General features: G+C 36.3%; 1 protein-coding gene and 1 long non-coding RNA gene across 5 annotated transcripts in view; one reads left to right on the top strand and one right to left on the bottom strand.

Annotated features, from left to right (window-relative positions):
• Nucleotides 1–6,948, top strand: part of LOC143656059 (uncharacterized) — a 49,061-nt gene extending 42,113 nt beyond the window's left edge. Inside the window, exon 3 of the long non-coding RNA XR_013162384.1 lies at nt 6,400–6,948. This is a non-coding gene — a long non-coding RNA (uncharacterized LOC143656059). The remainder of the gene's footprint in view (nt 1–6,399) is intronic.
• Nucleotides 554–21,062, bottom strand: AFG2B (AAA ATPase AFG2B). 4 transcript variants are annotated; one of them, XM_077127761.1, is made up of 8 exons: nt 19,934–21,062; nt 15,090–15,275; nt 9,968–10,126; nt 7,060–7,269; nt 6,325–6,549; nt 4,247–4,381; nt 3,362–3,487; nt 554–1,597 (listed from the first exon to the last, which is right to left on the bottom strand). In XM_077127761.1, the coding sequence occupies exons 1-8, from the start codon at nt 21,026–21,028 to the stop codon at nt 1,430–1,432; spliced, it is 2,304 nt and encodes a 767-aa protein (XP_076983876.1). In that variant the 5' UTR covers nt 21,029–21,062; the 3' UTR covers nt 554–1,429. The 4 variants fall into 4 exon arrangements, 3 of the variants coding, with proteins under 3 accessions (XP_076983876.1, XP_076983877.1, XP_076983878.1); XM_077127762.1 differs by lacking the exon at nt 7,060–7,269; XR_013162379.1 differs by lacking the exon at nt 554–1,597 and having other exon boundaries at nt 3,377–3,487; nt 4,247–4,335.
• Between the last annotated feature and the right edge of the window lie 5,594 nt (nt 21,063–26,656).

The raw sequence follows: 26,656 nt of genomic DNA, 5'->3' as shown, positions 1-26,656 counted from the left end.
TATTTACACTCTATATCTACCAGGCAAAAACCTCTTAGAGTCACCTTGAGTCATACTTTATACCTCGAAGTCAAATGGGTCTTTCTCTTATTGTTCCCAAATAGTAAGGTTTTACCAAATCAAGTCCTGGCTCCATTCAGAAACAGGAAATTTTCAACTATTTAATGTTTGACTTCATGTATTTCATGCACTATACTCTCATAGCATCTTATAGTTCTTTTAAAGCACTTCTCACTGTTCTAATTAGTTCATTGCATAATTTGTCTAATGTCCACGTTGTCAGCTGGGCTGTCAGTAAAATGTCTGTCTCATTAACTGTATGTTCTAGCACCTAGCATAGTATGTCGTGAGTGAAGGAACGGCCTAATAATTATACTAGATATCATTAAATGAAAAAATATGTATATATGAGTTACACAGTATCATTCCTTTTTGGTTTTAAAACATAAAATAAAATACTGGAAGGTTCAACCCCAAAATGTTTTCTTCTTTGTGCTTATCTGTATTTTCTGGTATTCCAAATTACTTTTATAAATAAAAACGAAAACAAAAATTTACACATAATCTTTCTCCTTAAAAACTACTTAAAACTACAAAAGGAAAAAGTGTAGCTAAATGATGGAGGAACTGGACAATATTGTAAACACGTGATCAATATTAACATCACTAATAACGTGCAGATACTTTGGACTCCAGATGTGACATACTACAAAGCTGCAAGACCCCTTATTTAGTGTTCCACTGCTAAGAGGGAACCTGAATCTATCATGATGGAACATAAGACAAACAAATTGAGAAACCAATTATTCTATATTCTTGAAAAATGTCAAGGTCATGAAAGATGGGCTAAAGGAACTGTTTCAGATTAAGAGGGCTAGATTGGATCCTGTAATGGGAAGAAAAAATTACTATATAGGATATTATTGGAACATCTGATGAAACTGGGACATAGATAATAGACCAGAGTATCAATGGTAAAATTCCTGAAAACATGATTACTGTACTGTGGTCATGTAAGAAGATATACTTATTTATAAGAAATACACATTGACAGATACAGAAATAGACACAGATAAAATAAATGTTAGCAAAATGTTAAAAACTGGTGAGTGTGGATTAACATATAAAGGTTCTTTGTACTATTCTTGCAACTTTTCTGTGTTTTAAATTATTTTAAAATTAAGTTTAAAAAGCAATCAACCAAAAAAAAAAAAAAAACACCACAGCGCAAAATCAACACAACCACACACATATTTTCTTCCTAAATTATGTTTCAGTATACCTTTTAGAGGTAAGATTAACTTATCAAGCACAGCTTTTTGTTTACATGATATAACAAACACAAAAAATACTCTAAAAAATGTGAAGCTGCAAACCATATGGCAAGCTTACATTTACATAAATCTTGAACAAGGATGTAAAGTAAGTTTTAAATATCCCCTAAGTTAGAAAATTCTTGTTTCTGAAATAAGCTTTCATATGAAGTGAAATCCTTGCAACTTAAGGATGGTTTTACAGTCCTAAGTGATTTTAAAAAGTGCTCTTGTTTCACTGTGGTTGCTTCTAGCCCATTTTCTTGCAGGGCCAACAAGGCAGCCTATAAGAGACAAGCAATAGGAAACAATTAGTTTACTTCATTTTTTTCTTTTTTTACAATATATGGTAGTACTTTTAAATCTAAATACAAACCTTCAATGTCACTTAACTGACTCACAATATTCATGATACTAAAAACACTAAACTAGAAGGCTAGAGGAGGTGATTGAGAATCCATTTAGTGGATCATTTCTTCTACATTAAACTCTAGATTTAAAGGGGGAAGGGAGAAAGTTGCAGAACAAAATAAATGTTATGAGTGCATAGATATTTTTTTACAATTATATATCTTCCTGACCTCGGTAGAAAAATTCTGTGACCATGAGACAGCACTGATAACACAGGAAAAGATCAATAATGGACTACATTAAAATCAAGACATCATTAAGAAAGGAAACTGTAATACAGACTGAGAGATGTTATCTGCAGTATATATATTAATAAAGTATTCACACAGGATACATAAACAACACCTACAAATCAATAAGATAGTACTATATCCATCAGACTGGCCAAAATTTAAAAGTCTGATAATATCAAGGGCTGGTAATGATAAGTAATCCACTGGAACTCTCTTACACAGCTTGCTGGTAGGAGTATAAATTGATACTTTCAAAACTGTTTAGCACTATCTCCTAAAGTGGAACTAACACAGACTCTATAATCCAGCAATTTCTCTCCAAGATGTATACATATACAAAATAGGCACACGTGCACATGTGCACCAACAGACATGCACAAGACTGTTCACAGAAGTATAATTCAGAATACAAAAAAAGTGGAAACTCAGATGTCCAAAATAACATGGATAAATAAATGCAGTATATTCTTAGACTAGATTGTAAAGCAATGAAAATTAACAGACTACTGTTACACATAAAACTACGGCTGAACTTCACACACATAATCTTGAGTTAAAGAAAAACAGATGCCAAAATATATTCTGTATGGTTCAATTTATATCAATTTATTTGGAAGCATGAAAACTCTGGTGTTGGAAGTCAGGAGAATGGTTTCTTCCTTTTGAGAGAAGACTGGGGACAGAAATTGAAAAGGCCCAAGGAAAGCTTCTGGGTTGTTAGTAATGTTCGGCTTCTTAAATCAAGTGGTAGTTGTACAAATGTGTTCACTTCATTTTGTCAATTAGCTGTATATTTTTGTATATTTAATAAAAGTTTATGGAAAAAGAACGTACAGTGGCTTCTTATGCCCTCAAAATAAAGTCTCAGCACCTTAAAGTAGCTTACAAGGCACTCATGTCTTCTTTTTCTCTCGTCATTCTCTACTTTTTGATTCAGTAATGTCATCTCTCCCCTCCAATCCTCTGCACATTATATTCCCTCTGCCTCAAATATTCTTCCTTTCCCTCTTTGCCTGGCTAACTGCCTAATCATACTAGATCAACCAGATTTTGATTTACACATCCCCTTTCTTAGAAAGCCTGCTCTGATGCCCCCAAGTTTAGATTGATGTCCTTCCCAGGTACTCCCACAGCACCCTAAACCTCCCCGACTCACTATGTATTTTCAACTGACAATTCAGTATTATAGATTTGCTTCTCTATATCTCCCACCAATCTGTAAGCTTTGTAAGGGCTTACATCTGTTTGTTTCACCTCATATGGTGCCTGCACAAAAAAATACTACTGAGTACTGGTGTCAGAATTGGTGCCTGTACTATGAGTACTGCTGAGTATTGGTGAATGAAGATCCGAATACACAAAGAAAAGTTTTTGAACCACAGGTTTCTTCACTAATTAACTCACTTCTTTGCAGAGGTTTCTAAGATCTGCTCCAGAGAAAAAACAGGTTTCTGCTGCTAGCTTTTCTAAAGAAACATCAGGCCCCACGGGTATGCTTTTTGTACAGACTTTCAAAATAGAAAGCCTCCCCTGGAACAAAATAAAAAATATGTTTATAATCTTAGAACATTCATGTTTGACACATTATATTAAAACATTTCAAGTTAAGAGTTTTTATCATATTAAAATATATATACATATAGGAATCAAATAATTTTTAAAAATCACTCTTGCTTCTGAAGAGGTAAGAGAAACTAACTCATCAATGACTCATGACAGTGGTAAAATTAATTAATGAAATAACGATAAATTTGTAATACTTTTATAATTAATTTTTAAAACTGCCAAACATAGATACACCTCTTTAAGAGACACGATGAGTCTCTCTTTTGGGTACAAACAGTGCCACAAGACATGGTGTAAGAAGCAAATAATTAATATCAGACTCAATTTAAAGATATAATAGACATTTAAATACTTTTTTCATCCCTTCAAAACTTGATAAAAGCCTAAGAAAGGAAGTTTTTACCACTCCTTGTTAGTGGCTCTGGATATTAAGAGGCAAAGGATTTATGAATTCTTTGGATACATCATATAATCTGTAGTCTCAGGCTTTGTCTTTTCCACTGTAAATTAAAGATAAACAATGTCTGGGATAATTTGACCCAGATAATTTCTAAAACCCTTTTAATCTCTTTTAACACTTTTGGGTAAAGAAGAATGCAGAAGCTGGTACCATGTATACCTACATTCAGTTTTGCAATCTGATTTTGCTGAGTTCCTCAGAGCTCAGGCATTGAGGTGTTGTTACAGATGCTCTCACACAGTAAATACATGTGCAATGATTACCTTTTCATCTGGAGGTGGAATATAAATGATCTTATCTAATCTTCCAGGTCGTAACAAGGCATCATCTAACACATCAGGTCTATTTGTTGCTGCAACAATCATGACATTTTGATTAAAAACTTCTTGAAACTCTAACTGAGGGAAAACACAACACAGAATAATATCACTAAGTCATTATTATATGTTTTTTAAAAATTATAAATGAGAAAGACAATTTGTTTAAAAAAAGAGAATATCCTTTTCTTAAGATTAGAATGCTTACACCTCCTTATCCAGACCACCTTCCTGATATCAAGGTATCCCAGAAACAATTTATTATTTAAAGACCTACTTTATTATATTAAAGAGCAAAAGGAGTGGTTAATCCTGAGGGACATTCCTTCAGGCCACTGGAGTATCGATGAAAAATCTTACATCACAGCAAGGAAAAACTCTTTATTGTCTTGAATGCACCTGAGACCGCAATTAATAATTATACATTAAATGTTCTTCCTGAGAAAATTGCCAACAGAAGCATATGACTAATGTGTCGAAATGCATAACTATGATAATGTATAACTCTTTTAACACTTTTGGGTAAAGAAGAATGCAGAAGCTGGTATGAGGAAGACACCATGTATACCTACATCCAGTTTTGGACTCTGATTTTGCTGAGTTCCTCAGAGCTCAGGCATTGAGGTGTTGTTACAGATGCTCTCACACAGTAAATATATGTGCAATGATTACCTTTTCATCTGGAGGTGGAATATAAATCATCTTATCTAATCTGAAAAGTCTAGGCTATTATATCCCTGAAGAGGAAGATTTTCTTTACTGTTTCTTTAGTTTTCTTTCCAGAGGGCAGAAATATGACAACATAAGTTAGTTATGTAAATTTTGGGTGAAAACAAGAAATGTCCAAAAGCAGCCAAGACAAGGCCTTGTACACTACAGAAAGCTAAACACTCCATTATTTTATTGAACAAAATAATCAGAACAATTCTCAAGTGATACGATCTCTCAAAGTACCAAGTTCCCTATACCTGCAAGTATTTTTGCCATAGGACATCAGATGCAACATTAGAAGGAAAATTTGATTAGATAAACTTATGGGTCCCTTCTAATTCAAGTATGCTGTGTTCCTAAGAATCTTAAGGATTTTCCTTTTGTGGAGCAATTTTTAAAATAGGAAATGAGTAAAAACAAGAAAATAATAAAAGAAAAGAAAAATTATCTGCCAGGAGCAATTAAACAATACTAAAAATTCCATTTAGAGAAGAGACTCAGAAAGGAAGGCACTTAGAAAGGTCATTGTAACTTCATTATAATCAAGGAACATCATTCTTCAAGAAAACGAAGATTTTAATTCCTAAAATTGTTGGAAATAATTTTTATTTTACATATTTTTTAAAAACCATCAGCACTGGTTCTTCAGGATTAAGAAATAAGAATAAACTCCCTTCAGCATTAGTGATAAGGAAAATTATGTTTCTTAATCTTAGGAAAAGTAAAATTCATATTCATCAATGAATGAATGAATGAGTAAGTGGGTGATCAAATGCACTGCTGAATATTTATTATGCCTTGGAGTTGACTAAATATTTTAGAGGATTTCTCATTTGCGCTTATTCAATATTGTACATTTGGAAATATATATATATCTTATGTGCCTTATTTTGTGATTTAGAATAGTACCTGAATTGTTGTAAATGCTATTGTCATCTGGATATATTTGTAACAATTTTCTTCAAAAGTCACAAGTTGTATGAACTGTGATGCCTTGTCTTTACATGTTTATATGTGCATTGCCAAAATGTGTATAATATGATGGAATTTGAATAAATCATGAAAAGAGGAAAAAAAATTCATATTCATACAAGATCCAAGATAATTTATTATAAAATTTATCTAACCTTTCCTAGCAGAATCACAGTTTTTACCAGCTCTATAAAATCTTTGACAGAGTAAAATTGCAATTATATAATTCCATCCATAAAATGAATTAATCATAGGAAAAGACACAGTGTATATGAATTCTATTTAATGTTGGCCTGGATTGTCTTGTGTATTATTTACTAATAAATTCTGAAAATAAATACCTCTTCATTTTTTTTCAGGTCCTTGCATTTGCTCCGCTGACCTAATTTATTGCCTCTTCTCTCTATTGTCTTAAGGCCAACACCATCCAGTTCATTCAGGAGAACAGAAAGAACTCGCTCTTGAACATCACATCCTTTTTTGCTGGCTGATCGAGAGCCCAAGATTGAATCAATTTCATCTAAAAACACAATTGCTGGGGTATTTGCTCTTGCTTGTCTAAACACCTTTTATTGGGAAAACAAAAATATTAGAAAACTAAACTTTTTATATTATTCATGTAAAATGTATGTTCTCTGCATTACTATTTATAATTTAAAAATTACAAAGAATGGAAAGATTCTAAAGGCTTTACAATTAGGGCCTCAATAAATAAAACAGGGAACAATGTAGAGGTTAAAAATCATATTTTCAAAGCATATTTAAAATTATGCAATTACAAAAAAGATAATGTTAAATCAAGTAGGATGAAGTTGTATATATAATCTGTCCTTCACTTTGTTTAAAAAAAAATAAAGAGAAAGGAAATTCACCAAAATGTGACAGAAGCATTATGAAGGATTTCTTATTTATCCTTTTCTATATTTTTCTACAAACAAATATGTATAACTTTCGTAACTGGTTAAAAAAAACCACCAAGTTTTGTTGAAAAAAAAAAGTTTGTCTACAAGGCATGGAATAAAAAATCCAAAAGTAAACAACCACAGGGGAAACAACAAACAAACAAACAAACAAACCTGAGACAAGACTTTTTCTGAATCTCCAACAAAAGGTGAAAACAGATCAGCTCCACTCACGGAAACAAAAGAACAATGACAGCTTGTGGCCAGAGCCCTCACCAGGGTGGTTTTAGCACATCCGGGGGGACCATATAGGAGAACCCCCTTTGGTTGTGTCAGGCCCATCCTAACAAACTCCTGAGGGAATTTCAGAGGCCACTCAATGCTCTGCAAGTACACAGAAAGAGAATGATTGTTTTAGTACAACAATAAAATGTCAAGTAATTAAAATGTCTCAAACGTAACCAGTAAATTCGTTTATTCATTCAACAATCCTCAGCTACCTTTTATAAGCTGGAAACAGCCCTTTTTCTACACAGAGGCCAGCAATCTTATAACCTAAGTCAGATCACATCACTTCTTCCTTAAAGTCCCTCAACAACTTCCTATCAGAATTAGTATAAAATCCAAATCCAAACCTTCCTTTACTGTGGCTTATATAACCTCATATAACCTGACCCCTCTTTACCATGGCCCATGTATACTAGACTACCTATTTTCTAAATACTCCAGTTTGTTCCCATCTCAGGACCTTTACATTTGCTATTCTCTCTGCCTAAATATTCCCCATATAAGATCTTTGTGTAACAGCTATTTCCTCATCATTCAGGTCTCAGTTCAAATGTCATTTCCTTGGAACTGTCTTCCCTGGCCAACCCAATTTAAGCAGAATCTCTCCTTAGCCACCCTCTCTGCTACCGACCATTTTTTACTTTTACAGCTCTTAATAGTTCACTATCTGAAATTTTTATGTTTCTGAATTGGGTCTGTCATGCTGCTTATGACTGAATGTAAGCGAAGTTCACCTCTAAGTCTCCAGCACCTAAAATGACACCTTCACTTAGTAGGCACTCAATACATGATTCTTCATCACTTCTAGGTAGATGGTTTTATCATCATTATAATTTTACAAGTTCAGAAACTGAGAATTTAAGTAACTTGCCCGGCTTTTATGGCTCATGAGGCAACAGGACTAAGACATGCCCCAGGCAGAATAACTCAAGAGCATTAAGCTCTTAACTTCTGATATATTGCCTCTCACACAAAAAAGGGTACAAGCTCCCTGTACCTAAGGTATTCGTACTCCAGTGGAAGCAACAGGCCTAAAAATTAATACTATGCCAGAAAAGGGAATTACAAGAAGAAAGAACAATACCTACACAACAGAGAAGTGTGAAACCGTCCTAATTCATTCCCTAAACTGTAAGCAGGAACAGAGGAGAGGAATGGGGGATGCAAGGAGGAATGAAACTGAAGGAATTAGAAATCAGATTATTATAATGAGCCTTGCAAATTTTAGTTGACACCAAGGAAGTAGTATGGAGAAGGACTGAAAGGAAATGAAACTAGAGGCAGGGAGACCAGTAAGAAGTCTCTCGCAATGACTCAGAATACAAAAATACTAAAACACAATGTGTCACAGGCAGAGTCATGGTGTGGAGGGGATGGAATTAAAATGTAAAATTGAGTTATATTTCACACGAGGACTAATTTTAAGTTCAGAATGGAAGTTATATGCATGTTATCACCTTATGAATTTAGAAGATGAGAGGATGGAATGGTTTGTTATATTCACTGAAGTAAGAAATCCAGGTAAGGCAATAGAGTTGATTAGCTGAATTTTGGACATACTGAGTTTGAAATCACTGAGAGTTATTCAGTAGCCAATTGCTAAGTACTTCTAATGATCTGAAGAAACAACTCTGATAGACATTTAGATTTTTGAGTCAACAGTTTACAAGAGATAGTTAAAGCTTGGACATGGAGATCACGAACTCACTCACAGACTGCAGAGTGAGAAGCACCAACATTCAAAGGAGGGGAGAGAAGCGCTTGGAAAAGTAGGAAAGCTTAATATCTCAAAACAAAGGAAAGAAAGACCAGCAGCCAACTTCTCCTATGTGTTTTGTAAAGAGTGAGGAAACATCCTTAAAAAGAAATTAGGGCGCATTATAAATGTTCTTTTCCATGGACACAAGCCTCTAGTATTCATTGTAGACACAGTTCCTGGTTAAGATGAATATATTAAAAACCACTCCTGTATGTGTGTGTGTGTATGTGTATGGTTACAGAAACCTACTTCTTTAGAAGAGGGCTACCCCTAGGTGACCTGGCAAAAATCAAGTTCTGAACTGCTAGATAAGAGAATGTAGAGAGTGGCACCCCTGAATATCCACTGTGAGAATCAATATCAACTAGCCACACAGGGCATATTGACTGTTCATCAGAATGTTGTGCTTTTAGCAGTCTCTGTACTATGTCCATTAATATATTCTTCTAGATCTGGGGTTGGAGAAAATTAAGGTCCATATGCCAAATCTGGCCTACCAGTTATACTTGTATGGTCCATGGGCTGAGAATGGTTTTCTCGTTTTTTAATGGTTGAAAAAAATCAAAAGAATAAGATTTCATGACATATGAAAATACAGAAATTGAAATTCAAAAATAAAGCTTTACTGGAACACAGTTACTCATTTATATATTATCTACTCTGTTTTCGTGGTAAAATGGCAGAGTTGAATGGTTGTGACAGAGACCACACGATCTGTAAAGCCTTAAATAATACTTACTATCTGGCCTTTTACAAAGTTTGATGACTCTCATTCTAAATTATATACTCTTCAAAGCAAAGAAACAAAATAATAATAATAAAAAAAAGGGTGAGGTGGGTATGTATGAAAAAATAGCATTTGATACTAAAGAACTCCAGTTAAATAAAGACTGACTGAAAAGTGACCATTTGATTTACGTGTTAGGATCTCATTAGTGATCGCAGTAAGAGCAGTTTTAGTGGAGTGTCATCATCATAAATGCCATTAACTTAAGCTATAGTATTCTGCTGGCTTAAATAGATCCTCTATCTTACCTGTTTCAACTTTAATTTTACATCTTCAAGGCCACCAATCTCCTCCCAGTACACAGGCTTGATGTCCATCAGTCCAATTGCACTTCGAAATGATGAGGGTTGAATCTTTTTTAAAGCTTCAAGGAAGTCTGTTTCATCAATCAGAGGATTGTCCTGGTTCTGAAGAAATGCACACAAAAAAGAAAAACCAAACCAAAAATTATATGGGCTTTTTTGGTGGTATACAAGCAAAATTGTTATTATTTTTAATTCTCTTTCAAATTTGCAAAACTATTTTGCTAGCATTATAGAATAAATTCATATATATGGTGCAAAAATTAAACATTCCCAAAGGATGTTAACAGTTTCCTGTGTGTTTTTCTACAATGTTTCATGACACTAAACATATGTGTATTTTTGAACAGATAAAGAAATATACACAAATAGGATATACCTGCATTTTTCTTTTCTCATTTATTGTAGAAATAGTTTCATGTCAACTCAAATACAGCTACCTTACTCTTTCTGAGGATGGAATAACATGCTATTGTATGAGAGCACAATAATGTAACCACATCCTTCTGATGAATATTAAGTTGTTCACAGTCTTTTGTTATTAAAAACTATGCTGTAACTGATAGTCTTTGTACACACGTTCAAGTACTTTACAATAATTTCCCAGAAGTAGAATTACTGGAATTAAGAATATACACATCTACAATTTTGACAGCTATTGTTAAAACAATCCTCAAAGGAAAATGCACCAGTTTATTCTCCTGTAATAATAACAATATGAAGTTGCTGTGCTCCCTATACCTCTCCAACAGTGAATATCACCAAACTTTTAAATTCTGCCAATCTGACAAAAGAAAATGGCATGCACTATTGTTTCCATTAAATTTATTCAATTAAGAGTGAGGTTGAAATACCAGAATGATAAAGCTAGAAAATCAGCTTTTTGCAATCATAGTAAAGCCTGGTCTAAACAAAAATTATCAATGTATCCTATTATATAGGGAGGGAAGTTTGATAAGAAGCAGGATATTTGCATGGTTTCAAAGTGACTATCTACAGATTGGTTATTAGTTGCAAAGGGAAAATATAACTATACAGCAGAAAAACTGGCAAACACCTTGCTTCACTGGTTGATCAAATTAACCAATATGAGGCAAATGGACATCATGCGCCTTCTGATGTGACATGTTGAGAAGGATACAATATCACTTATATAGCATTCCTACCGGGATGCATAACCTGAATCTGGCCATGAAGAAACACTGGACAAATGCAAATTGAGTGCCAGTCTATTAAAATCTTGACTTGCATCCTTAAAAAATGTTAATGTCAAATGTCTCAGATGAAAAAAAGAAAAAGCTAAGGAAATGTACAAGACAAAAAAAAACAGAAAAGACAAGATAACTAAAGACAACACATTATCCTGGACTAGATCCTGTACTGGAGGAAAAAGAATGCTAAAAAGAAGATTATTTTATCAATGCTAAATCCCCTGAATATAACGACCATCTCCATTCTTAAGAAATAGACATTAAAATATGAAAGATAAAGGGTCATGATGGACATATAACCCATTCTCAAATGGTCTGAAAAAATTAAAATACATACATATGCACAAAGAGAGAGAGAACAAGAAAGAGGGAGATAATGATAAAGCTAATGTGAGAAAATGTTTAAAAATTGGTGTATTTGGATAAAGGGTTTAATGGGAGTTCTCTGTACCATATCGTAACTTTCTTGAAAGATTTAAATTGTTCCAAAATTAAGTTAAAAAGAAAAAACTCAAAGATGAGTAAATTTTATAAAACTAAGTTTTCAGATTTTTCATGTTTATTGGCTATTGGTGTTCCTTTTATTGTCAAATACCTGTTCATTTCTTTTTTTACCCATATTCTATTGGGTTGTTGGTCTTTAACTTATTGATTTGTAAGCGTTGTTTCTATATCAAGGAAATTGGCCTTTTGTCATGGATGAAAACTATCTTCCCAGGCTGCCTCATGTTTGACTTTGCTTATAATATTGGTTTGCCATCCCCAAATGATCGAATTAGTAAATTACTTCCTTCTTTTGGCTTTTAGGTTTTAAGTTGTGCATAGTAGAGCCTTCCTTGCTTTGTGCTTATGTTTTGGAGAATCCTTTTTGCAATTCCCTTGATCATTCTAGTGAAGCAAATTTTTTTGTTAAAGAGTTAAAAACTCCTTATATTTCTATTTGTGACATCTTTATTATATACACTGAACTATATGCCTACACACTAAATTCTAAAAATTTATTTTTTTCCACAAGTTCTCATTTTTAATAAGAACATTATTACATGGTTTTTAAAATTGCTTTTTTTTTTCTGGCTGGAAGTATCAGATCTTAGGTACTCGAATACTAATTAGTTTTTAGGTAATACCAACTAACTTTTATAAATCCTTTTTATAGTTTATGCTTACTTGTATATATACTATTTCATTTAATTCTTATAACAACCCTTTCAGGCAGATAAAATTCTTTCCTCTCTGTGTGTATGTTAAATCCTATTTCTAATCCTTTAGAAGGAACATCACTTCACAGGAAGTTTAGCAAACTTTACTGTATCCCTTGTCTGCCCTGGCACAGATAGCGGCAAAAATAGCCCCATGGCAACTTGGTAGTGAAAAGAAGAAAAAGATAGAGCTAATCCAGATCCCTCTGTACTTTCTTCCACACTTCCCCTGAGTTGTTTCTGAGCTCAGCCATCACCTGTGGTAACTACCCCTGGGTACTCCTAGGACAGCAGCAGCTGACTGTCCTCCTCTTTCCTAAGCCAGAGGTGCTGAAGAGTCAAACCTGGAACTTCAAAGCAGAGGGAATCCTAAATGTACATCTCCTTTGCTCATCTCCTGGTACTTATCCCCCCAGCCCCTCACCTTCACCTCACCCCCAAAAGACATATATTCTCACAAGTTTACACATGGAACCTGTCATTAAAACTTCACGCAGTTTTGGTTCTAAATCCAGAAGATGAGGACTTAAGAGGAGTTCAAGTTACTCCTTACCTTTAGTGTAAGAGCAGAAATAAAGTAAAAGGAAGAAGGGGATGAATTGTCTAGATAAAAATTTTTTTCAAAATTTAAGATGATAAATCATCCTTTCATAGTTTACACAAATTTAAGATTGGTTTTTAAAAATTACAAAATCAAAAAGCAATTTTAATGTTACAACTAAAATTAAAAACTTTGTCCCAGAATATTCAGCCTGCTGAAATTAATTTTTTTCCCTGAAGGGGTTTAAGGATTTATGATTACTTATATACAAAATGACCTGACTTTCGCAATCAGTAGTATTAAAATGATTATATTTAAGCCAATACTCTAAATATTTTTGAGAAAAGTAGTAATGAATTTAAGTCTTCAATGTTAAAGACAAATTTAAATAAAATTACAGGTGCCTGATCTTCTGAGTTAGAAACATTTTCCCTCCGCAAGATACTCATTAATAACAAAGGGAAAACATAGAAGTTTAACAAAAGAGAAACATTACAGATATCATCTTATCCAAGTGACCTATATATGTTTTTCCTTCCTTTCTCTGTCTCTGTCTCTCTCTTTCTTTCTAAAGTTTGATATGAAGGAAATTAGTGGGACAAATGGTGAAATTTAGATCAGGTTTATATAGAATATGCAGAAATATTGTATAAGTACTAATTTCTCATTTTGATAACTATACTACAGTTGTGTAAGAAAAATTCTGTTTTTAGGAAATATACACTTAAGTTTTCAGAGGCAAAAAGGTATCATGACTGTAGCATTATTCTCAATGTTCCAGAAAAAAATATATAAATATACACATAAAGAAACAATAACGCAAACATGGTAAAATGCTAACACTTGGAGAATTTGGGTTAAAGGGACAGACATATTCTTTGTACCATTTTTGCTTAAGTCTGAAATTGTTTCAAAACTTATAATTTTCAAAATTAAAAAAAAAGTTTGATTTTCTTGGGGCCACTGACTTTGCTGGCTGCTATGGAAACCGTTGGTTACAGCACGACGGAGTTACAATGAAAGCAGGGAAAAAATTTACTGGGTAACACTCAGTCTTTTCTCCCCGTCTATCATATATTATTTATATGTAGTTGAGATATAAAAATATATTGAAGAAATGACTGTGGAAGCAGTGGGGACAACCAAAGCAATAGGCTGAGCCCTCAATCTTGGGGTTTGTTCATATGAAGCTTAACCCCACAAAGGATAGGTCAAGCCTACTTAAAATTAGGCCTAAGAGTCACCCTCAAGAGAATCTTTGTTGCTCAGATGTGGCCTCTCTCTCCAGCCAACACAACAAGCAAACTCACCACCCTCCCCCCCTCTACGTGGGACATGACTCCCAGGGGTGTGGACCTTCCTGGCAACATGGGACAGAAATCCTAGAATGAGCTGAGACTCAGCATCAAGGGATTGAGAAAACGTTCTCGACCAAAAGTGGGGGAGGAGTGAAATGAGACAAAATAAAGTGTCAATGGCTGACAGATTGCAAACAGAGTTGAGAGGTTATCCTGGAGGTAATTCTGAAGCAATAAATAGATATCACCTTGTTAGTCAAGATGTAATGGAGAGGCTGGAGGGAAATGCCTGAAAATGTGGAGCTGTGTTCCAGTAGCCATGTTTCTTAAAGATGACTGTATAATGATATAGCTTTCACAATGTGACTGTGTGATTGTGAAAACCTTGTGTCTGATGCTCCGTTTATCTACCTTATCAACAGACGAGTAAAACAAATGAAATAAAAATAAATAATGGGGGACCAAATGTTAAAATAAATTTAGATTGAAATACTAGTGATCAATGAAAGGGAGGGGTAAGGGATATGGTATGTATGAATTTTTTTCTGTTGTCTTATTTCTTTTTCTGAATTGATGCAAATGTTCTAAGAAATGATCATGATGATGAATATGCAACTACATGATGATACTGTGAATTACGGATTATATATGTAGAATGGAATGATCACAAAAAAATAAAAAGAAAAAAGAAATGACTGTGGAAGCTATCAAAATTTCCAAGAAAAAGTACTTGCCCTTTTTTTCTAATCCTCAAATTAATCTGTTAAACGAACAAAAAGACCAAGGTAGGCAAAAGGTCATAAATCAATTATTTCTTACCTTATTGCAATGAAGCATGGCGTGCATGGCAGCCTCTCTACACAGTGCTGTCAGGTCTGCACCAACATAGCCAACTGTCATTTCTGCAAGGAGGCCCAAATCAACATGACTGCAGGTGGGCATCTTTGAGGTAATCACTTGCAGAATTTCCTTTCTTTGCTTAAGAGTAGGAGTGCCAATAACAACCTACATGAAAAGCAAAAACAGAAAAATTAAAATGGATACAGATTAAAATATTAGATTTTTTTAATCCTCACAAATGTGTGCAATAATTTAGTATCTAAGGATACCTTTGGTTCTGAATATACAAAAAATTAGGACTCTACGCATTAATTTTCCAAAGGACTAACACTGACTAAAAACATGCACAATGAAAACAGTATATATCATATAACAAATTTTTATTCTTTATGACACCCTACCATGTTCTAGGAGACAGAAATAGAACAGTAAATCACATAGTCTAGGTCTCTGACCAATAAGAACTTATTCAGAAGACAGGTACCAAATAATGCAAGGAAATCCACTTAAGTCTTATCAGGTGAGACTAAAAGTGTGCAATTGTTATCAGTCTGCTTAGCATCCTACCAAAAAGTTCAACTAACCAATGAATTTCAAACTATCAGAATTCAAGAATCATTTTAGGGCCCACACACTACTGAGCCTGAAAAGTCCACTGCCACCTACTTTGGGCACAGAACATCAGTCATGGATAAAAAAGAGCTGGTGCAGAAGGCCAAACTAGCTGAGGAGATTGAGTTATACGATGACAGGGCAGCCTGCGTGAAGTCTGTCACTGAGCAAGGAGCTGAATTATCCAATTAAGAGAGAAATCTTCTTTCATTTGCTTATAAAAATGTTGTAGGTGCTCGCAGGTCATCTTGAAAGGTCATCTCAGGTATTGAGCAAAAGACATCAAGTGCTGAGAAAAAACAGCATATGGTTCAAAAATAGAGAAAACTGAGACCAAGCTAAGTAAAATCTGCAATGATACACTGTCGTTTTTGCAAAAGTTCTTGATCCGCAATGCCTCACAAACAGAAAGCTAAGTTTTCTATTTAAAAATGAAAGGAGCCTATTACTGTTACTTGGCCAACTCTGCTGCTGATGGCAAGAAAGGGATGGCGGATCATTCACAAATATACCAAGAAGCATTTGAAATCAGCAAGAAGGAAATGCAACCAATGCATCCTATCAGATTGGGTCCTGTCCTTAACTATTCTGTGTTCTCTTAGGATATTATGAACTCCCTGGAGAAAGCCTGCTCTCTTGCAAAGACAGCTTTTGATGAAGCCATTGCTGAATTTGACATATTAAGAATTATACAAAGATAGTATGCTAATAATGTAATTACTGAGAGACAACATAACACAATGTAGACATAGGATACCCAAGGAGACAAAGCTGAAGTAGAAGGGAAAATGAACCGGCATTTCAACTTTTGTCTGTCTCATTTTAAAATTTACAGTTGACTGTCACCCTTGCTATCCCACAATTCTTTATAATTTATGACATATTTATGTTACTTCTACTTGAATTTCTGTATTTCCCATGTGGTTTTTACGTTTAATATTAGGAGAGTAGAGCCAGTTAACATTTAAAGAGTTATCTGTTTTCATCTTGAAGTGGCCAATATTGGGAAGTGGAATTGTTACACAAGTTATGTTAGGCATGGTACTTTTGGTACATTGCGGCTTCACAATGTCTGCCAATTGTTAAAACTGCCTACACATTGGAGGATAAAAAGGACAATTGGTTCCATCACAAGTATACCTACTGTGGGTACTTTCAAGTTTGGAGCACATTCAAAGCTGTGGTAGAAACAGACACCCTATCAATATTACATGTTGAACCATGTATATCTGTGGGCTCCACAATCTCAATGTGCATACCTTTGACTACAGCTGCAGGAAGCATTCCTTTAGAGAAAGTTGTGACCCAATTTACTCTGGAGAAGGGCAGAATCGGTTCACATTCCATTATTTGTAAAGTTACTTATTTGCTTTCATTTTTTTAAAAATGCAAACATTCCTATTTTGATCATTCTGTTCTACATATATAATAATTCACAATATCATTACATAGTTGCATATTTATCAGCATCATTTCTTGGAACATTTGCATCTATTCAGAAAAAGAAATAAAACGAAAACAGAAAAAAAATTTATACATACCATACCCCTTACCCCTCCCTCTTATTGATCACTAGCATTTCAAACTAAATTTATTTTAACATTTGTTCTCCCTATTATTTATTTTTATTCCATATGTTCTACTCGTCTGTTGATAAGGTAGATAAAAGGAGCATCAGACACAAGGTTTTCACAATCACACAGTCACATTGTGAAAGCTATATCATTATTCAATCATCCTCAAGAAACATGGCTACTGGAACACAGCTCTACATTTTCAGGCAGTTCCCTCCAGCCTCTCCATTACATCTTGAATAACAAGGTGATATCTGGTTAATGCGTAAGAATAACCTCCAGGATAATCTCTCAACTCTGTTTGGAGTCTCTCAGCCATTGACACTTTGTCTCATTTCACTTTTCCCCCTTTTGGTCAAGTACGTTTTCTCAATTCCTTGACGCTGAGTCTCAGCTCATTCTAGGATTTCTGTTTCACGTTGCCAGGAAGGTCCACACCCCTGGGAGTCATGTCCCACGCAGACAGGGGGAGGGTGGTGAGTTTGCTTGTTGTTTTGGCTGGAGAGAGAGGCCACATCTGAGCAACAAAAGAGGCTCTCTTGGGGGTGACTCTTAGGCCTAATTTTAAGTAGGCTTGACCTATCCTTTGTGGGGTTAAGTTTCATATGAACAAACCCCAAGACTGGGGGCTCAGCCTATAGCTTTGGTTGTCCACACTGCTTGTGAGACTATCAAGAATTCAACTTGGGGAAGTTGAATTTTTCTCTGTTTTCACCATTCCCCGAAGGGGACTTTGCGAATACTTTTCCACTCCCTGATCAAATCACTCTGGGATTCATCGGGGTACCACTCTAGACAAACCAACAAAATCTCATGTTCTACCCAAGGTTCTAAGTACTTAGGGTGTTCAATCAAGTTATCTACATAAGTTATATTAGGAAATGCACTAGTCAAAATATAAATTTTGTACCAAATAAACATTTTTAGCTTTAGTCTCACACATAAGTTGAAATTTTAAAATATTAACTACCATCTATTTTCAGCACTCTGAAGTAATGACATTCCTTTGTTCTTCCTCATGCGAAAACATTTTTAAAATTAGTACATTTAATCACTATCATTATGCAAATGTTCTAAGAAATGATGAATATGCAACTGTGATGATATTAAGAATTACTGATTGTACATGTAGAATGGAATGATATCTTAATGTTTTGTTTGTTAATTTCTTTAATTAATTTAAAAAAGTTAAAAAAAATAAAATAAAAATAATCACTATCATTATACACTCTAGGTATTCCTAGACTATATCATCTCAATTTTTATCGTCTTTCTTTCTGATTTCATTTATTATTTGCTATGCTCATTTTATTTGTATGAAATGTTTCAGGCAACCTAAGAACCGTACAAGTAATGATGCAGCAAAAATGAGTTGCTTTGACATCCATTACTTCATGTATATAAAGCAGAGCCATTAAAACCAAAAGCCCAAGTACTTAACTTTTTTAAGGTTTTTTGCTTTTGTGAATTTTTTTTTTTTTTTGATACTTGCCTAACATGCATGTGCTGTAAAAATAGTTACAGGGAAATACCTTGATGAGGACTAGCTTTGTTTAATATCTTACAAAATTTTCATGGACAACCCAAGCATAATCATTAAGAATTAAATGTATTAAGTTGATGTGTTTACTACAGCAAATCTCTCCTTAGCTGATGAGATTGTGTTTACCTCCCTTAAATCTTTTGTCATTGTCTGCCTTTAAATCCTTCTTCTATTCTCCAAATAATGATAGAGATAAGTTATACTTAAACCTCACCCTATAGACTATTTCTTCAGTATCTTGCAGAAAACATCAAACAAAAAAACAATTTTAAAAGAGCCGTACTTTTTCCTTTTAGAAGGTAAGCTCCTTAAGACCAGGGACAATGTTTTTGCATGTTTTACTGTGCCTGTTCACTGTAAATAAACAATAAATATTGATGATGGGAGGCAGTGAGTCAATGACAAAGGAGAGAAACTGAAATTCCAAATACTGTTTCGTTGAGGGGCTATTATGACCTCAGATTAAACTGAGAAATACTGGCCCTTTTGGAAAATTGTCCCAAAGATTACATTCAAATAAAAGTTCAATGGAGAAAGAAAGAATCAATTTAAGACCAAAGCTTATTAAAAGGTCAGCTTTGAATACTCAATTTCTCGACAACTCCAGAGCAACAGTGGGTACTTTCTCTGTGGTGAGACAAGAATTCCTTCTTGAGAAGGAATTAATAAATCCAAAAGACTTCATTTACTTCCCCACTGCCCTCCCCATTTTTATTTCAATATACTTATTACTTGAGACTATCCTTGTGCTTTAAATTCTCATTTCAATTCCATATGAGTTTAATATGCTCGTGGCAGACCTAGTTCCCTTAAGAATTAACATAATTGACTATAGCGCTCATCTCCAAGATCTCTACAACAAAAACCATGAGTATTTGTGAACTCTCCTTGCTTCCCAGAACAATATGAATCTGGGGGAAAACACGCCCTAGCTTACAGACGATATAGGCTCGGAAAACACGTCTCCTGCATTAAAAGCGCCCCGGTCCCACTTCAGTAACTTCCAAATCTAAGTGGGAAACGCCTCGAGACAGCCAACCAGGAACAGAGGCTAAAGTTCCAGGGACAAAGGGGTAGCCGGCGGGTCTGTTCACCTCTCGATCAAATCTCCCAGGTCTCCGCAGGGCTGGGTCTAGCGCGTCTGGCCGGCTCGTGGCTCCTACAACCACCACCTCTCGGTCCCCACTGATGCCGTCCAGCAGCGTCAACACCTGGGCTACCACGCGGTTCTCCGGAGCCCCGTAGGGGCCGCCCCGTCGGGGGCACAGGGCGTCCACCTCATCCAGAAAGAGGAGGCAGGGCCCGCAGCTGGCCAACTCCTGGGCGCGCTGGAAGACCCGTCGCACGTTCTCTTCTGTCTGCCCGGGCCGGGCGCCCTGAAGCGTTGGAGCGCTCACTGCCAGCAGCTCGGCGCCCGTTTCCCGGGCCACGGCCCGCACCAACTGGGTCTTGCCCACTCCAGGAGGGCCTGCCAGGAGCACCCCGCGAGGCACGTCTAGACCCAGGGCGGCCAGGGTGCGAGGGTAGCGGAGCGGCAGGCTAAGGAGCTCTCGGAGTGAGTCGGCCGCCTCGGACAGGCCTCCCAGGGGCACCTCCGGCCGCTGCTCGGATTCCGACGGCGGCGCCCTGCTGAGGACGACGCGGGTGCGAGGGGTGACCAGCCCGGCCGGATCCGGGCTGGGTGTCCCGCCGACAACGTGCAGGGCGGCCAAAGGACCGGGTGCGCCCGGCGGCACGGACACCACGTGGCCCCGTGAGACCGGTCGGTTCCTCAGCAGCTCCTGAGCGGCCTCCAGCACGTCGGCAGGACTCGCGGCGTCCGGCGTGCCAGTTCGGTCGCGCAACACCGGCCACACGGTGAGGCGCCGCAGGAGCGGGCAAGGCACCAGGCGGAGGCGGCTCAGACTTAAGGTTCCCAAGGTCCCCGACGCCCCCCCTGCCGCCCCGGGGCTCGCACACTGCAGGTCCAGCTGCACAAAGCCGTCCGCTCTGTCGCGTCGCGGCCAAACTGTACAGAGACAGGAGCCGCCGACTGGAAGCGAGATCTTCACCGCCGACCCTAAGCGTGCGCCCAAGGCACGGAGGGCTGCCGGGCCCAGGCGACAGCGCTGGGTGCCCCGATCCTTAGCTTCTAAAGGTAACAGCCGTAAAAGCGGCCCTTCTGGAAAGGAACCGGAGTCCGGAGCCATTGTGTGCGCAGGAGCAGAGGCCGAGGTTTAAAAAAAAAAAAAAAAAAAAAAGTCTGAATTCCACCCGGACTGGAAAAGCTGGCACACCCCGCTCCCCACCGGAATTAGGTGACGCGCATGCGCTAAGGGAGGCTGCTGAGTGGCGACGGGAAGGGCCAGTCGGAAAGTTAGATGGAGCTCCGGCCCTAGGTTTAAGGTTGTTGCGCTGTCCGCATTGATCAAACCGAGTCGCCCCTCCCAGAGTTTAGAGAGATGATCTTCGCTGCTGATGTTTACGAGGCAGCGTAAGCTTACCTTGATCAGCTCATTAAGCATGTACCTGGGCGGTTTGGGTGCATACTCTTTCCTTGGTCTAGCAAGAACTTCCACTTTTGGAGTGTCAGCTTACGGGCACAGTATTGTTGGGTGCTTTCATGCTAATATCTTCAGAGACTTGAGATAGCTGAGAATACAGACTTGACGCCTTCGATAATCAGGATCCCAACCTGTCTATGAGATTGACGCGCGGCCTTCCTCTAGAAAAGCGTCAGCATTGAAAAAGAGACACTTTGTGGCATTTTAAATCCCTTGGAGAGGGGAAAGAAGGAAAACTAGGACAGCGGTTATATTTGTGGCAGTCCAACACATTTTACTCTGATTCGAGATTCCCTTCTTTGAATGTTCTTTGACAAAAACAAAGGATAGGTAATCACAACCTCTTCTGTTCATGAGATAAGTGCTTACTTTCTATTTGGGGCATAGCAGTAGTAAGTCCTGTATCAGAGGCGAGGCCTATCTACGCCATTAAAACTACTGCCTGTTATTTTTCCATGTGCTTTTCATATTTCTTCCCTCCCCACAGGGAATTATTTTTTCATAATAATGGAATACATTTCCTATCCCTTCTATCTGTGCTCATCAAAAAGAACTGCAGATATCGAAGTCAAGAAAATATGCCTTGCTTTTATTCTATTCACATCTTTGTATGGTTTATGAGAAGATCAAAATTGAAGTTGCAAATAGAGTGCTTAACATCACTGGGATGTTTATTTTTACCTCCCTATCTATGCAAATAAGCTATTGCAGACTGTATAACAGTGCTCTCAATGGAAAGTATTGTCAGATTTGGTGGTCTTAAAATCAGTGCCTTTCCTGGTCTCATTCTGTCCAAACTTCAGGGCAGACGCTATGACATAACTTCTGGATTCCGCAATAATTTGATCAGTCTCTTCTGTACCTTTTCAAATCCAGTGCCGGAGCAACTTAAAGAAATCAGAAAGTAACAGCAGCAGGAAGAGGTCCTGAAATGGGTAAACCCACATTACTTCCTATTTTCATCCTTCTCTTAATCTTACTGTCTTCTGAAATAAGCCATTATTTTTACTCATTCCTGAAAGTGTCAGTGAAGTATACATCAAGTTTTCCTATACTGATGTCTGTACTTCTGCTCATGGAGGTCACTTTTATTTTAGGTTCCAGAAGCTCCGAGGATCTAGAAAAGGAGAGGAGACTTAATATGATAACTGTCCTAAATGTGTAAAAGGTTGTCATGTGAAAGAGTTGGTAGATTTTGTTTATATCTATAGTGCATAATTGACCAGGAGGTGAAAGTTTCATGGAGTAAACTTAAGAGACTTTGTCTTCATAGTTTGAGTATGGTCATGTGGAAGAGGTCCAAGATTTTCTTGTAAGATATAGTCAAAGAGGCATAATCAAAGCCAACTGATAAAAAAGGATGCAAATAAAGTTAAATAAGTCATAGCATTTTCTGCATTGCTTTAAAGCAGTTGAGAGTAGAGGCTGCAATTTTAGTGACATAATGATGAGGAAATTACTTGTTGTTTTGGTTGGTCTAGAGTTTGACTTTACATGAGGTCAAACTGGAATTTTCTGACCCTGTAGGACCCATGTCCCCAGGAAACATTTACTTCACCCTCTCCTTATAAGGCTCAGCCCTCATCTTAAGTTGCAAGCGGAAGCAATCAGGATTCCTGTTCCTGGCCCTTCAACTCTTACCCACTCACTCCCAGCAGAACTCTTATTATAACTGACTTTTCCAGTTAACCAGCGGAATTCATTCTGTTCCTTTTTGGTCAGACTATTTGCAACACTATTATTTCAACCATTTTAACATCCATAATTTTCATATCATTCAATGACATCATCTTCTCCATGTGGAAAATCGGGGTTATGTGGTTCTTATGGTTGTTTTTAATATAACCCCAAAGTTGGTAATTCTTTGAATTATAGAGTACCAATTAAAGCGTCAAAAGGTTGAACAGTAGAGGGAGTCCAGAACCAAATAAGCCTGAAGGGTACAAGGTTGTTGAGTTTGAAGTATGAGTTAGGATTAAGTGGCTTAGATTTTCCCAAGACTCATACCCTGGTATATGAAACAGTCATGTTGTCTCTATATACTGTTACTAATTTTAACATAATTTACTAATTTTAACATAATTTTGTATACATCAGACCAGAACTCAGTTTCCAAGTTAAAATTTAATTTTTTTAAATATCAAAATGAGACTTTCCATAAATGCAAAATTTAGTGGTAGATCAAAATCCAAATAAGCCAAGTTCATCTTGCTACACCCTAGAAACAGTTCTAGCTTTGAATTGTTTCAGAGTGCCCCGCTAAACATACTACCTTTTGTGAAATTTTTCCTCAAGAGATGCATTTAATAAATAGTTTGTTTTGATTTCAGTTGCTACGTTCAAGGTTACAGTCTGCCTAATATTAGATTAACAGTGAGTTTTCTTTTTAACAATATTTTTAGAATGCAAAAGAAATAATTGGAACTTATTTCTCTTTTTAGAATAATAATTATACAATATTTTGGTACTTTCAGCATCAATAATATTATCTACAAAATATTATTTTTCAGAATATGAAATACATACTAATTTTGAAAACTCTAAAGTAAATGCTTGGTTGAGCCAGTAGCATGAGCCACCTATAGATTAGTGAATGCCAATATTTCTTGTGTTTCCAGTTTATGTTGTATGCAATCCTAATATATTTGAGTATTAGCAATGATTATGAGCTGTAACAGATATAGTTATTCATTTAACCACACTTGAAAATGCATAATTTGTAAATTTTCATTTCAAAATCTCCATGTAGATATAGCAAGTGACTTATTTCCACAGACACCTAATATGCCAAACAAGTTTTGTCATTTTAAATTATGTAATGAAAGCCTTCCCCATATATTTAACAACATCCCCATATAGGATATTGTTAAAATTGTTCTTTAAAAATTTCAATTTTTAGTGGCAGAGGCTCATGTATGCAGGCTACAATTATTCTTTAAAAGATACAGACGCAGGGTAAGGGGTGGGGGTGGGGGTGTGATTAGAACCAAGAGAAACTTTTTTTGGACTATGCCCCCATTCTGGCAATTGTTCACAGAACACCATTCCAAAACGCCATTCTTCAGATTTTCAGGATATTGTTTGCTTCATTCATTATTTTTTGAAAGTTAAATCTTGAAGATAATTTTTCCCCATGATGTTAGTTCAAACTGTTCAACTAATAAAAATATAAAATCCATAAATTTATTCAACAGATATTTATTGCACATCTACATTGTGCTAATTACTGTACCTGAGGCTAAATATTTGGTGGTGAAAACAAAAAACAAAAACATATCTTTGCCTTCTCAAAGTTTATGGTCTAGTGGGGAACTCAGACTTTAAAGGAATAAATATGTGACTAAACCAGATAATTAGATGAAAGAAAGGAAATAAACAGAAAAAGACTACTTTAGATGGGGAAGTCAGGAAGGCTTCTCTGAAAAAGCAACATTTAAGCTGAGGCTAAAGGATGCTTAGCAAGCAAAGCAGAAGACTGGGGGTCAGGGGTTTCATATAGAGGGCTAGAAGAGTGTATCAGGCACCAGAAAAACCTGTGCTAATGCTCTGAAGTTGACATATGTTTTCTGTGTTTAAGATATTAAAAGAGGACAGTTTTGTCTTTACCATACTTTTGGCGCTTACTTTCTAATTTTTTTTTTCTAATTGTGTTATTCTGAGTTAGTAAATTGTTTACATTTGGGAGCTAACTCAAAAAGTATATATATCTGTGGTATACTTAAGAATTTAATAGTATGCTGGCATGTAGTTGGTACTCAATAAATACTTGTTGAATTGAGTTTTTTATTGATTTTAGGGACTACAGTCTGGTGATTCATACTGTGTGTGTATTTATATCTTTTTCTACCCTGATTTACTAGATACTGAATAGAACTCAAGGAAGTGTCCCTACTCCTGACTAAGACCAGCCCTTCCTGCCATTTCTATCATTGAACCTTCCCTCTTTTGCACACTTTTTTTTTTGCACACTTAATTTTGACTAGATAAAGCATTTTAAGAGTTTGTTACAATTCAGGATTGCCTCCATAATTATTGTTAACATTCAAATGCTGTATTTTAGGGTTGATTATAATATGTAATTGGAAATCCATGTGCTATAGGCTTACCTAAAAACATCCATCCCCCCCTTTTCTATTCCTGCTATCAGTTAGGAATACTTACCAGTTTTCATGGATTATTGTAGTAGCCTCCAAACTAAACTCCATCCATTTAGCCACTATATTAATCCAGCCAGAAAACTATTATACTTTGATCAGTTTGGGTATTATATCTGAGGTCTATTAGAACTGAGAAATTTAGTCTACCCTAACGAATCCTAGAGCTCTCAAACACTCAGACTTGTCTAAGAATTGACCTAATATTGTCTGCATATGATCTAATCTTTGTGACTAAACCAAAAAAAAAGGCCAGCCTACAGAAATTGGGAAAGCACCATCTATGGTGATTTGAAGCAGTCTGTACCCCAGAAAACCATGTTCTTAAATTTAGTCCATTCCTGTGGATGTAAACATATTGTAAGTAGTACCTGTTGATCAGACTGCTTCAGTTAATTGTGGCCCACATGATTCAGGATGGAACTTAATCCTATTACTGGAATCCTTTATAAATGGAATGAATACAGAAAGAGAACATCACAGAAGCAAGAAGCTGAAAGCAATGAAACCTGGAAAAGAAGGCAGAGACCAGCAGATGCCGCCATGAACCTTGCCATGTGGCTGAGGACCAAGGATCACTGGTAGCCAATCTTCAGGAAGAAAGCATCACTTTGATGATATCTTGATATGGACATTTTCTTGCTTCAAAACTGTAAGCTAATAAATTCCTACTGTTCAAGGCAAACCACTTCATGGAATTTGCTTTAAGCAGCCTAAGAATCTAAAACATGCCAAAAAAAAAAAAAAGCCAGCTACAGGAATTGGGAAAACAACATCTAAAGATGGTTTATTCATAGTGATTTCACAGGTGACTTCATCAAAATTTTCCTCCTAGTGCTTTGTTATACTCCTTCTAAGAATGGAATGAAATCTTTAATTTCTAATTTCTAAGGCATAAAGATAGGCAGGTGTTCTAATTTGCAAGCTGCTGGAATGCAATATACCAGAAACGGAACAGCTTTTAAGAAGGGGAATTTAATAAGTTGCTGGTTTACAGTTCTAAGGCCGAGAAAATGTCCCAATTAAAAAAAGTCTATAGAAGTGTCCAATCAAAGGCTTCCAGGAAAAGATACCTTGGTTCAAGAAGGCCGATGAAGTTCAGGGTTTCTCTCTCAAGTGA

The sequence above is a fragment of the Tamandua tetradactyla genome, chromosome 14 (assembly GCF_023851605.1).
Source record: "Tamandua tetradactyla isolate mTamTet1 chromosome 14, mTamTet1.pri, whole genome shotgun sequence".
NCBI classification, from domain to species: domain Eukaryota; kingdom Metazoa; phylum Chordata; class Mammalia; order Pilosa; family Myrmecophagidae; genus Tamandua; species Tamandua tetradactyla.
Note: the sequence above shows the minus strand (reverse complement) of the source record. Positions and strands in the feature narration are given on the sequence as shown.